The following is a 14,400-nucleotide window of genomic DNA, read 5'->3' as shown; positions in this document are numbered from 1 at the left end:
GCTTTGCCCATGTATGGGCAAATGTCTACACAGGCCTGGTAACCCTTTCCCCTTCACATCACAGCGCTGGGCTCCTGAACAGCCAATCACAAAGCACCAGTGCTGTCAGATGAGCGGAAGATGAGCCACATGCTTCCCACATCCACATGGCATTTTGTACAGAGTAGTGAGGAAAACGAAAACAAAGATGAGCATGTGCAGCTGGGGAGGGTGCCAGTTAAGTGAAGGTGGTCCACCGCTGCACTTATGTTTACATAAGCAGGCAGGTCTTCTCTCGGTTTCCTGGACGATCGCAGGAGGGCAGCGGCAATTGCCGCCGCTACTCCCGCGGCCCGCCTCCCGCTGTGTTTAGACACACACTCGGGCGCCGCGAAACCAGTGTTAATTTTGGCAGCAAATTTCAATTTAGTTTTAGTCTTAGGACTAAAATGGCATTTTACTTTTAGTCCCATTTTAGTCTTCTGCAAGTGTTTTAGTTTTAGTCGTATTTAGTCGACTAAAACTCCAGTATATTTTAGTCGACTAAAACATCTTACATTTTAGTCGACTAAAACGTCCTACATTTTACGTACTTCATTTTAGTCATCTAAATGGTCATGGTCAGGTCAGAGAGGAGGCCTGTAATGCTGCTGCCTGCAGTCAGTGCAGTGAGTGCACACAGTGCTGCTCAGAGTGCTGGATGGGGGTCTCAGGTTTCAGGGTGGTCTCTGGTCTGACTCTGAACTGAAGTTGTTGAACAGGATGGGCCGGACGGGCCTCAGCGGCTTATATGCATGCACACAGTCCTGGATGGAAGGCGGAATCGGATGCCAGTGGTGAATGGTCTGAGGGGACTCAGGGAGGCAGTAATAGCTGGCCTGGCTGTTAACTCACAGTGGGTGCTCTGCTCTGGATGTGGTGGTGGCCGGGTGCCAGTGCCATGTGATGAGTCGGGTCTGGCGCGTCTGGCTGTAGTGCTGCAGCTGCAGTGCTCTGGTGAGGTCAGGTGACTGGTCTCGAGTCGACTCTCTTGTAGTAGTCCACTCCTCACGTCGGACGTCACGGGGCACGCCACGCCAGACGTCACACAGGCGGAGCTCCGTGGAAATCGGAAGTTGGGTAAACGTCCTGGCCTCACATTCTCGTTTAGTTTTCGTTTGTTAACGAAAACGGATTTGATTTACATCATAGTTGTCGTCATTTGACGAAAATGTGCTATACTTTGCGTCTTGTTTTCGTCAGTTGAAAAATGCCGGTGACAAAAGCGGGGATGAAAACATTTTCGTTGACGAAATTAACACTGCTGTAAACTCCATTGGCTGTAATGTCATTGCACATATTACCTGAATATATTACCAACATTAAATATTAGGGAAAAATATAAGAAAAGCCTTTTTCTTAATTGTTTAGTTTTCAGCAGCTTAGTAGATGCCCCTTACTTATGCGTATGCGGTGGTGCAATACATGTTTAAACTTTAATGTGCTATTATTACATGCTCTGGATGGAATTGTGTTGCCGATATAGAAATGGCCAGCAGAGGAGTGTTAATTTTGATTAAGTCAATTGTTTATTTAGTTTTAGTGTTATGACTAAAATGCCATTTTAGTTTTAGTCGTATTTTAGTCGACTAAAATTGTGTTAATTTAGTAGACTAAAACGTTTTAGTCGACGAAATTAACACTGCGCGAAACCACATGCACTCCAGTCACGTAGTACTACGTGACTGGAAGCAGCCGAGCCCCCCTGCCGCAGTAATATTACGGTGGGCGGTCGGCAAGTGGTTAATTGAACAAGCTGAAGTTAGTAGCTGATTGGCTACCATGCACAGCTGCACCTGATTATGCACTCTCCAGTTTTAGTAAATCACCCCCATTATATGCAGACTGAGAATGCAGGATAGTGTATTTACATCATCCCAGCCCACACCCCGCTCCTTACAGACAGTTCTCACCCTGACATCACTCTTCTGCGCTGAGTGCGGCACAATGATGGGACCCTCCAGCTCTGTAGGACTGATGATGGCGGCCCGGTTACCGACAGTAAACACCGTATTCTTACTGCGCAGTGTTGGCTTGGAGAAGAAGCGTGTCCAGATTAAGGAAAATATAAACTGATGTTTTGACTCTGACATACACAAAACACATAACTTCAGTGGTCCAAAATTAGGTTATTAAATATTAATATCATGAAACCCACAGACTCAAAGAAATTCAACCCCCCCCCCATAAAAAAAAAAGTAAACATACCATACAATACAAATACATACAGATAAAGGCATGCAAAAACATCAACTTCTCAGAACTTTAAAGGCACAGTCCACCTTTCATATACCATAGCAGTGATGGTGAACCTTGGCACCCCAGATGTTTTAGAACTACATTTCCCATGAGATCAACTACCATGCAGAGTGCATAAGCATCATGGGAAATGTAGTTCCAAAACATCTGGGGTGCCAAGGTTCACCATCACTGCCATAGGGTGTAATATAAAACCTGGTCGCGTTGGGGGAAGAGAAGTGACCAAGCTGTATTGCTTAAGTGAATGAAAGTGAAATCACGGACCTGGCTGTGCAGCCTGGCTGGGCTGTGTAAAGCTGGCCATACACAGTTTTTTTCATCCAGATTCCCCAAAGTGGATGGAGGAATTTCGCCCTTTCCCCCATAGGACATTGTATTCGGACAGTGGTACCCACCGATGTCGGAATACTCTGATAAGCGGCTGCAGCTGCTGATTGATGAAAAATATTCCCATCATGTCTCTTTGACAGAAGTCGAATAAACAATTGACTTCTGTTAAGCAGGGGAAAACACACTGATCGAAATTCGGCCAGACCCTGCTAAATTTTAGTCAGTGTATGGCTAGCTTAAAGTGGTTGTAAAGACTCAAGGTTTTTTTTGCCTTCTTGTATTCTATGCATAAAGATAAAAAAAAAAAAAAAAAAACGTTCTGTGTACAGCAGCCCCCCCAATACTTACCTGAGCCCCATCTCCATCAAGAGATGTGCACGAAAGCAGCGGCTCTCCTGGGTCTCTTCCTCCTCATTGGCTGAGACAGCAGTGGGAGCCATTGGCTCCTGCTACTGTCAATCACAGCTAGTGAGCCAATGAGGAGAGAGCAGGGGCGGTGCCCATGAATGGACACACACAGCAGCAGCTCAGGGGTGAGCCTACTTGGGGGCCCCATAGCAAGCTGCTTACTTTGGAGGCACTCAGTAGGAGGGAGAAGAATCAGGAGCGTTGACGGGGGATCTAAGAAGAGGAGGATCAGGGCTGCTCTGTGCAAAACCAACTGCACAGAGCAGAAGTATGACATGTTTGGTAGTAAAATATTAAAAAGAAAAAAAAATCTGCCTTTAATATCATGTTGAAGAGGATAGTGGTGGAGCATAGAGAGGGTGAGCAGTGCATTGGAAGGAAGGAGCCTTCAAAAAATAATTGAAGGAAAAGATGGGCTTTAAAGTGGAAATAAATATTGTTGGTGGTGGTGGGGGGGGGGGGGGGCAGAGTACTTATGCACTATGACACTCGTAAGCTCTCCTCCAAGCTTCCCAGGGGAGGACTGGGCCAGGGGGGCAATTGCCCCCCGGGCCGCTCTGATTGCTCGTTAAAAGGCTGCACCGCTTCTGCCACAGACATGCCTAAAGGATTACTGGTGATGAGAAGTAAAAAGTCTCCACTTCTGACCTACTGAATGCAGGATGAAGACAAGGACAGTGTGCAGGCCTCCCCCCAGCATGGGTGGTGTAAACTGTATCTGAGCATAGGCCGGTTCCCTGCCCCACTGGAGACTCTCCTCCTCCAGGCAGCCCCGACGAGCTGTCCCAGCTCCCCCCCACTACACTTTAATGGCCAGGTTGGGAACCCGGATTCGGCCGGTGAGTAGAGAGTACCTGGAGAGAAGCTTCAGTCTGGAATGGGGGTCAGGAGGAGGGCAGGAAGAGGGAGAGCAGGAGGGGGGTAAGTCACTGCACGATGGGCCTCTGGTTTGTACTTGCCCCCTGGGTCGAAAGTTGCCAGCCAACCCCTTGAGCTCCCCACATCCAGTCTCTGCTTTGCCCATTTGACAAGCACTGAGGATGTGACTCATGTAAGCTGGAGTTACATTATCTTGTCATCTAGCTCCATTTCTGACATCTTTAAAATGCCGGGACACTACGCTGTACTGTACATGAGCTGCAGTCAGTGTACAGTTTTGAAAAAATGCCAGCAGGTAAGTAAAAGTTTTTTGGTAGAAGAGACATAAAACAAAAATTATCTTCCACCACAAGACACCACCCGCTGGCAAATTTTAGTTTTAAAGGATTACTTCTGCTTTAAGGAGCCAAAGAGGTACTTCATAGCAGTCAGTTTTTTGGGGATTTTGGATACATTTAGCCCTTTCTTCTTCATCATAGGTTTTATAATGGTACACAGGAACTACATACTTCCCCTGCATACCCAAAGTGGCGGTACAGTATTCTGTGCCACCCACAACACACCAGCAACCAGGGATCAGAGTTTAGCATGGTCAGGGCTCTAGCACATGTATGAAAAGTTAAAGCCCAACCCCGGATAACTAAAAAAGTATCCCCTGCAGTAGAACTGCATCCACACTGCAGCTGTTAATAGCTTGTTTTGTCTAGGGGAGAGGAGAAAATTGGATTTTTGACTTACCGTAAAATCCTTTTCTCTCAAGCTCATTGACAGACGCAGTCCTCTTGATTAATATCAGTAGGGTTATACTGCCCCCTACAGGAGTAGGACACTAGGCAGGAAAAAACGTTCTGGCCACACCTTAGGGGCAGTCCCAGGCAGGGCCAGATTAACGTAGGGGCTATTGGAGCTGCAGCTCCAGGCCCCTACCTTTATATAGGCCCCGGGTTGGCCATATTCACTGTTACCGCTCTTCTGTCACTTGTAAACACAGAAGTCTGGCTTCTATGCTCGCTTCCCCAGGCAGCTCCCTCAGAACCTCCCCACACAGCACGAAGGCCGGACAAGGAGGGACAGTTACCGATGCATGGATGTGTTTATGGGCTTCAGAGACAGCATCCCATGTTGAATTAGGCATGCATGGCTGCACCCTTCCTCCTCTGGGTGCATGCCAAGGCACGGCCCTTAAGGCCCTTGAAAATCCTCAGCACCAAGCCCATGATGCTCTTAATCCGGCCCTGGTCCCAGGGGGTATATCCTCTCTCTCCCTGCTACAGGATGTCAGTTATGTAACAAAGCAGTGTCAGAGAATTCAACCCAACCCAACTCAAAAATAGAGGGGCGGGTACTGCGTCTGTCAATGAGCTTAAGAGAAAAGGATTTTACGGTAAGTCAAAAATCCAATTTTCTCTGTCGCTCATTGACAGACGCAGTCCTCTTGATTAATATCAGTAGGGACGTCCCACAGCAGTGCCACAAATGAGGGGTGGGATAACAGAAATCAAAATCCAATCCAGAAGGCCCAACCGGAGCCAACCAGAAGCATCAAAGGCTCATCGAACAAAAAGATGAGACTCAACTGAAAATCCAACAAAAAACCCTCGAGGTAGACCAACGGTCTCCTCAAACAGCGGCCTGCAGAACCTTGCGGCCAAAAGAGGCATCCGCCGATGCCAGCACATCAACTTTATAAAACTTTGTAAAGGTATGAACCGACGACCAGGTAGCCGCCTTGCAAACCTGAAGCACCGACGCCTGATGCCTTATCCCTATGAACCACCAGATATGGGGAACGATAGGACAATGCGGCCAGTTCTGATACCCTGCGTGCAGAAGTGATAGCCACCAAAAAGGCCACCTTCTGGGATAAGGTAAGCAAGGGAATCTCCCTAATATTTTCAAAGGGAGGTTTCTAAAGCTAACTAAAAAAGATTTATTTAAAAAAGCTTGCCAGGACCAGAGATCCCAGCAAGGAACTTAGGTCCTTACTCCTGACTAGGCAGAAAAAAACTGACATCCTGTAGCAGGGAGAGAGAGGATATACCCCCTGGGACTGCCCCTAACGTGTGGCCAGAACGTTTTTTCCTGCCTAGTGTCCTACTCCTGTAGGGGGCAGTATAACCCTACTGATATTAATCAAGAGGACTGCATCTGTCAATGAGCGACAGAGAAACAGATTTACTTACCTTATCCTCTGCTCCCTGGCAGATGGTGTCTGCCCAGGCTCCAGCATTGGACTGTCCCTCAACATCCTCACGTCCAATGCAGGGCTATTGACCCTCCTCTGGTCTTGATTACGTAGGGACCCTAAACCGCTAGGGTGCTGAGAACAAGAAGCAGCGGAGACCAGTCTAGCTGCAGGGACAGGTGGTGGATCGGGTGAGTAAATCTCTATTTTGTTACTTTTTACAATTTACCCTTGCAATGTAGGCATAGCTCCAATGCAAGGGACAATTTTTTAGTTACCTGGAGTTGGGCTTTAAGTGACATGTGACTGAAGTCTTACTCCACTATGGCAGCCAGGAACTGTCCTGATATAGACTCCCGCTCCTATGAATGGTTGGTGTCTGCAGCAGTCAAAGAAAAAAAAAACTCATCTTTTACATACATGTGACTGATAGTTTTAGAATCAAATTCACTGATTTATGCACCAATATCAGGATATCTTTCTTAGCCGTGTCTTCAATCCCCATTAGGTCATCCTTCTCCGCAACTTCCTCATACTGGAATAAATATGGAAAACAGCAGATGGTAAAACACAGAAGCAGCAAAGAAGACAATGCAGAAGCAGCAAACAGAAAAGCTTTCGTTTTTAGGGTCCTGGCAATCTGCATGCCTAAAATAAAAATCCTCTGTGGCTTATACAACAAGGCAGTGCTAAAAACCAATAGCAATGCACAAAGAGCAGCAATCCTCGGTGACCAATCAGATTTCAGTTCACTGTAATCAATTTTCAGCTTACTGCACACCAGAAATCATGCTCAGGCCTCTTTCACACGAGCCGGAAACGGTTTTTCTTAGCAAGGGATCTGTCCGCTGATTCCCTGCTGACCTGAGCGGAGAAGCTGGATGAAAGGTCCATGTCTGCTCTGCATAAGCGGACAGATCCTGCTCTTCTCTATGGGCAGCCCAATGTAACCAGACCGGCTATCTGTTTACACCGGACTGCCCTCTAATCCGATCGGATGGAAGGGAACAGATCCCCTTCCATTTGTTTTTGCCGGATCAGATTGGATATAGGCAAGTGTAAACAGACACAAGTCCGTTTACATCCACCGCTATATAGAGAAGAAGGAGGGTCAGATCAGGGAGGACCCCATCAGACTGATCATGTGAAAGGGGCCCAAGGGTTTGTTCACATCACTATCATTGGGCAGATAAGGCAAATTGTCCTGGCATATGTTGAAAAAATGTGCCCCTGTTTCGTTGCAGTGCAGCGTGTTCCAATACACTATTATCAGTGGTCTCCAAACTGCAGCCCTGGCATCGGTTGTGGTCCTTTGCTTGTCTCTATCTGGCTCTTGGGGCTGTATTCCATCCACAACTGCCACTAATGATGGGGCACCATTCCTCCCATTGACATAAATGATGGGGTGCTCTTCTTCTTTTCTTTTACACCAATGATAGGGCACTATTCCTCCCACTGTTATCAACAATGGGTCACTAATATTGCCACTGATACCAACAATAGGGCACTGTTCCTTCCACTTAAACCAACGATGGGACATTTTCTACTCCCACTGGCCACAGCCTGCCCCCCCCCCCCCCTAAAATCTGAAGGACAGTAAACTGGCCCTATGTTTACAAAGTTTGGTGACCCCTGCACTACATCACTGCTCAACATGCTGGGTTAAATGTGGTGCCTGGTTTTATAATGTTAACCACTTAAGCCCCAGCCCTATTTCGGACACTTTGTTTACAAGTTAAAATCAGTATTTTTTCCTAGAAAACTACTTAGAACCCCCAAACATTATATATATATATATATATATATATATATATATATATATATATATATATATATATATATTTTTAGCAAAGACTCTGGAGAATAAAATGTCGGTCATTGCAAAATTTTTTGTCACGCAGTATTTGCGCAGCGGTCTTTTAAAACGCCATTTTTTTGGAAAAAATTAGAAAAATCACATTTCACTGCATTTAAAAAATACTAAACAGTAAAGTTAGGCCATTTTTTTGTATATTGTGAAAGATGATGTCACGCCGTAAATAGATACCCAACATGTTACGGTTTAAAATTGCGCCCCCCCCGTGGGATGGCGACAAACTACGGTCAATAGAGATCTCAATCGGCGACGATTTAAATTTAATTAACGGTTACCAGTTTAGAGTTAGAGTGTAGCTCTTTTTTTTAAATTATTGCCCACGCTCTGGTGATCGCGGCGATACCTCAAATGTGTGGTTTGAACAGCGATTTCATTCGCGGCTCGACTTGCGTAAACATCCCTTGTGACACCAATATGTAGTGACAGGTACTCTTTATGGAGGAATCGAGGGTCTAAAAGACCCTAGACCCCTCCACTACACTTCCATGTATGCAAAACGCCGAAAATGGCGTTTTTGCATACAGCCGTTTTTTAAATTTGCCGCCTTTTGCAGCAGAGTAACCCGGAAGTGACATCATGGACGCCGCCTCCGGGTTACGTCATCGGAGACCCGATCAAAGCCGTTTCCGGCATTCATCGGGACTCCATCCAGCCGGCGGACGTGGGACGGGAGCCCCGAGCAAAGCCACGGAAGGCGGCGGGAGGGGGGGGGGGACGTCTCCTCCCGCTCACCCGGGTAATGATCGAGCGGCTCCCGAGCCGCATCGGCCGTTACCGGCGGAAAGCCGACCGTCGGCTTTAAACCACGGTACCGGGATGATGCCTCTAGCTAGAGGCATCATCCCGGTATAACCCCGCAAAGTCTGCCGACGTACGGGTACGTCAGTATGCGGTAAGTGGTTAAAAAAAGAAAAATGTAATGCTTTGTTCAGTCAGGCATCCATTAGGTCTATGATGTTCATATACATTTCTCTATCATTTGCTGAAGGTTTCCAGTACATTTCACTATCAGCCATATGGTGCACTGAAATAGTGGCTTCATTACCCTATTTTGTGTTGTAAAAATGCTACTTGCCTAGTTTACAAACTGCCCTGGTGCTAAAAGTGGATCTCTTTTATACTGCCTGGCCTTAAAGAGGAACTGCAGTCTGCTCTTGTAATAAAAACATATTTGCAATTCTGACGCTTCCCTCCAACCACTTTGCATATTATTTTATATATATATATATATATATATATATATATATATATATATATATATATATATATAAATATATACTGTGATTCTGTACTTGCCAAATATGCTGCAGAAATCTCCCTCAACTAAGTCTGGCTGCAGCCATTTTAACTGTGGGCAGCTAAAGCACTGCCTGTTCACTTCCTGTATTTACACAGACACACACACACACACACACACACACACACACACACACACACACACACACACACACACACACACACACACACACATATATATTTACACAGACAGACACACTCACACCACTGCTTGTATACACATTTCTCCTCTCTTGAATACTCATGGATCTCTGTAGTCTCCTGTTATCTCCACCCTCATCCTCCAGCTCTGCAGCTCTCAATGGCTGTCCTATGACTCATCCCTTCCTCCCTTGCTGGCAAACTCTCATGAGAGAGAGAAAGAGATGTGCATGATGTCATTAGCCTAGGCCAGTGATGGCGAACCTTGGCACCCCAAATGTTTTGGAACCACATTTCCCATGATGCTCTGCAGTGTAGTTGAGCATCATGGGAAAAGTAGTTCCAAAACATCTGGGGTGCCAAAGTTCGCCATCACTGGCCTAGGCTAATTACCAGACAAGAAAGAGGAAGTGGGCTGTATAAGGTATTTACAGGCAGAAAAAAAATATTTTACCATCCAAAGTTAAAACACCAAGGGCAGAGGATTTAAAGCCGGTTCACACTGGGGCGACTTGTCAGGCGACCTGGTCGCCTGACAAGTCGCCGTGGGTCACCTGCCATAGATTAGCACAGGACCCGTTCTAATAGGAGCGACACAAGTCGCTCCGACTTAGAAAAAGGGTCCTGTACTACTTTGGGGCGACCTGGAGCGACCTGCATTGACTTCAATTATATGAAGTCCCTGCATGCCGCTCCGAGGTCGCGGTGCGAGCTGTGCACCGCGACTTCACAGGTCGCGCCTATGTGAACCGGCTCTTAATAGATGGAAAGATGAAAAATGGCTGAAGAGACACTTTAAAGTGACTCTAAACAATATCCTTATTCTCCAAACACTATCCATACACAATCACTACTTAATGGTCTTAAAATCTATTTTCATGAAGTTTTTTCTTACCATGTTTTTCTGCCTCCTTGTACTGTCCTCCATGAGCTCCCAAACCTCTCCCTTTTTCCTCTCACAGACATTTTTTTTGCAATTTACAAATTAGTTGTGGTCATGTGCATTGCCCTATGTACACTACAAATCCCAGTAAATACCTGACAGGCATTCTAACCCTTCCCCACTCAGGAACCTGGGGAAAAAATGTTTTCGTTATGGGTGCTCAACCTGTGGCCCTTCAGCTGTTGCGGAACTACAAGTCCCATCATGCCTTTGGGATTCGTGCTTGCAACTGTCAGCCTTGCAAAGCCTCATGGGACTAGTTCTGGAGGGCCACAGCTTGTGTACCGGGGGACCTGTACAGAGAAAGGTTTAGAGGTTGCCACCGCTAACTGTCTCCTGTAAATTCTAGCTGCCTGGTTATGATGATCTGCTAGCTTTGATATCATGTGTCAACAACTAGTAAGGAGTATGCAGCAAATATATGTACTCGTTCAAGGTCAGTATTTAGGCCAGGGACCAGTATGAGAGCCATGGAATCCAACATTTTCAGGTCAGCAATGGCAGTCAACATATTAACCACTTAAGCCCCGGAAGATTTTACCCCCTTCCTGACCAGGGTTTTTTTTGCGTTTTTTTACTGCGTGACTTTAACGGACAATTGCACGGTCGTGCGACGCTGTACCTAAACGAATTTGACGTCCTTTTTTTCCCACAAACAGAGCTTTCTTTTGGTGGTATTTGATCACCTGTGCGATTTTTTGATCATGCACTATAAACAAAAAAAGAGCGTAAATTTTGCAAAAATAACAATATTTTTCACATTTTTTATATGAAATTCCCCCAAAAAAAAGTAAAAATCTAAATTTTTTAACATTTTCGGCCAATTTGTTTTATGCTACATATGTTTGGTAAAAAAAAAAAAAAAAAATCGCAAAAAGTGTATTTTGATTGGTTTGCGCAAAAGTTTACTAACAAAGGGAAAGATTTTTGTCATTTTTGGTGTTTTTTTTTTAATGAGTAATGGCGGCGATCTGCGATTTTTTTTGCAGGACTGCGACATTGCGGCGAACAGATCGGACCCTTGACTGACATTTTTGACACTTTTGGGGTTACCAGTGACATTACTGTAGTAATCAGTGCTATACATATGCACTGTTACTGCAAAAATCACACTGGCCAGGAAGGGGTTAACTGTATTGGAGAGGGAGGGGTTAAGTGTGTCCCTAGGGGCGTGTTTCTAACTGTGATTGGACATGGCTACTAGTGTAAAAACAGAGATCAACGGTCCTACATAGTAGAACCGTCTGATCTCCATTTTTACACAGGGGAGAATGACAGGTGGCTTGTTTACATTAGCCGCCTGCCTTTCTCCCTTCCCGGCAAATGATCGCGAGTGACTGGTGGACATCGGGTCCGCCAGTCACACGCACTGACTTGTTAGGGAACGAGCCGGGGCGGGCGCGCGCCTCAGCGGGCGCACGCTCGCCTGCTATTGGCTCACAAGCCAGTGACAGGCTAGTGACGTACCGGTACGTCACTTTGCCTGCCCGGGGCTGACCGCCGCAGTATATGTACTTGCGGCGGTCGGCAACCGGTTAAAGCAGTAGTAAACCGAGGCATTTAAAAATTCCCTGCAGGGCAATGGCATAATGTGCTAGTATGCACCACATACTAGCACATTATGAGAGATTTCCCTTAGAATGAAGCCCTCCAGTGGTGCCCTGTCACCGCTGACAGGGCTTCCATCTTCATCCAGTCTTCCTTCCGGGTTCACGGGCTCCGACAGCTTGAATGCCCAAGCTGCGATGACGTCACTCTGACAGGAGTCACAGCCGCAGCACAGAGCTCTGAAGGAATGGCATGGGTATTCAGAGCACATGCGCCCGGTGACATCACCGGCTGCCAAAAGAGCGAACATCTCCTAAACGGTGCACATTTAGGGGATATTCATTTTTACCTACAGGTGAGCCTTTTATTATAAGCCTACCTGTAGGTAAAAAAATGACAAAGCCGACTTTACTACCATGACAGATACTCCCTTATATAAGTAAATTCCTCCCATAACCCATAAAATAAAAAAAAAAAAAAAAAAAAAACCTTACAAAATCTTCTGTGTACTATAATTCCCCACACTCTCACCTGCACTTTCATCAGCCGGCTACTGTAGGACTTGAAGTAAGACAGGTAGACTTTACTCATTGTCTCCACATATTCGTCCTGAATTTCCTGAGCCACTGACCTCTCATTACCCAGCAGAAACTGGTAGAAGAACCTGCAGATACACAAGAAAACTGTTAAAGAGTATCTAACTCCATTAGGAGGATTTTTTGCATATGACCCTAACAATATCTGGGCATATATCTCATCATTTCAGTTCAAATACCTTTCTTAGCCTCTTTTATTTTGCAGTAATGCGATGTAGACCGTGAACCTCGGCACCTATACTACTATAGAGTACAGTAAAGCCTTGGATTGAGAGTAACTTGGTTTGAGAGCCTTTTGCAAAACAAGCAAAATTTTTAAATACATTTTGACTTGATAAACAAGCGATGCCTTGATATACAAGTAGCATCATGTCACAACGCGTTTCGCCCTCCTCTTCCGGGCGTTTTCAAAGACGTATCTTTGAAAATGCCCGGAAGAGGAGGGCGAAACGCGTCGACGCAATTTCCGGTCTACGCCTTAGCAATACGTCACTTCCGGTGCGGTGGAACGCACGCCGTAACCACGGAGCGTCCAAGCGGCACCATACAGTCAGGAAGGACGAGACCATTTGCAATATACGCCTGTTAATAGCTACGAAATGTGAGTTTTGATTTTAGATTTTGCACAATAAACTTTTATAATCGGATTTACACTATTGTGAGCATCCTCTCTCCATTTACATGCATCGGGGTATTTGAATCATTGGAGGTACATCTGTCTTGGAAAAGTGTGGCAGCTGGTTCCTTACTAGGACACAAGCTTTGTCGACCCTTATAGCTGTATAGCGTAGGGGTCATTTTTGTCCGGTAAGTGAACACCCAAAGGGGGAGGACCAGCACCTTTTTCACTGCACCGATATGATTGCATGATTGTGCACTTTCTTCTTGGCACTCCAGCACTTTTGTGGGACCCATTTGGAATTGTTTACAGCCATCCATTTATTGGAAATCTTATTGAACTATTTCATCTGGACTGGCATTTTACCTTATTTATTGATTTTATTAACTATTATGTTTTCTACACTTAAGCCTTTTTTTGCACATTTTTGCATATAATAATATTGCACGGTGCACTTCTAAGAGCTCTACATTGTAGATAATATTTTTGTGTATGGTTGACATTGAATACTGATTTGCGCTGAGTTTTTACATTTTTGCACTTGAGAATTTTGGGTACCACCATTATTTATGAACAGCTGCATTTCGGTTTTAATTTATTTCACTTATTAATGATATTATGCATCTTAGCTAACCATTATACTTAACACTTCTTTTTCTTTGCGCTGTATCTGCACTGCACTAAAGCTGTACACATAGACCGTCCCCTTTACCGCCATCTACGTCATCCCTTTCACACTGCACTCCACGAGAGTTTCAAGACTTGTTTTCAGATGGCTCTACTGCAGGGAAGTCTCCCCGGTCATGACTGCAGACTGACAGCAGTGAGAGCCAGCGGTGCGAAGGATGGTCTATGTGGACAGCTTTACCCCGGATGCCTCCATACTTAGATATGCCTCTTTTAATCATCAATCATGTGAGCTCCTAAATGTTGAACCTTCATTAAATGTAACCATATTGCTACACTTAGAGGCGCCTCTCTTCTCTTTTATACTCTGTAGCTTCTTCTGGATTTTGCTTCTAATCCCCTTGTGAAGGCGCCATTTGTGGATGGACATTTTATGGTTACACAACCTATCACATCGCTATAATCTTTTTATATGGACTATAAACTGAAGAGTTTACGAATAAATGGTTGTGGAACAAATCATCTGAGTTTCCATTATTTATTTTGGGGAAATTTGCTTTGCTATATAGAGTGCCTTGGATTACAAGCATGTTTCCAGAACGAATTATGCTCGCAATCCAAGGTTTTACTGTATATACTATAGACCAGGGATCCTCAAACTATGGCCCTCCAGCT

At 45.3% G+C, this 14,400-nt stretch overlaps 1 protein-coding gene across 1 annotated transcript in view; it reads right to left on the bottom strand.

Moving 5' to 3' along the window:
* VPS52 (VPS52 subunit of GARP complex) overlaps nucleotides 1-14,400 on the bottom strand; it is a 65,080-nt gene that overhangs the window by 17,152 nt on the left and 33,528 nt on the right. Inside the window, exons 9-11 of the mRNA XM_082263687.1 lie at nucleotides 12,415-12,547; nucleotides 6,557-6,614; nucleotides 1,932-2,065 (exon numbers count right to left, since the gene is read on the bottom strand). Of these exons, the coding sequence (XP_082119813.1) occupies nucleotides 1,932-2,065; nucleotides 6,557-6,614; nucleotides 12,415-12,547 (325 nt within the window). The remainder of the gene's footprint in view (nucleotides 1-1,931; nucleotides 2,066-6,556; nucleotides 6,615-12,414; nucleotides 12,548-14,400) is intronic.

Source organism: Pelophylax lessonae (assembly GCF_965119305.1).
Source record: "Pelophylax lessonae genome assembly, chromosome: 7".
Classification (NCBI taxonomy): domain Eukaryota; kingdom Metazoa; phylum Chordata; class Amphibia; order Anura; family Ranidae; genus Pelophylax; species Pelophylax lessonae.
Note: the sequence above shows the minus strand (reverse complement) of the source record. Positions and strands in the feature narration are given on the sequence as shown.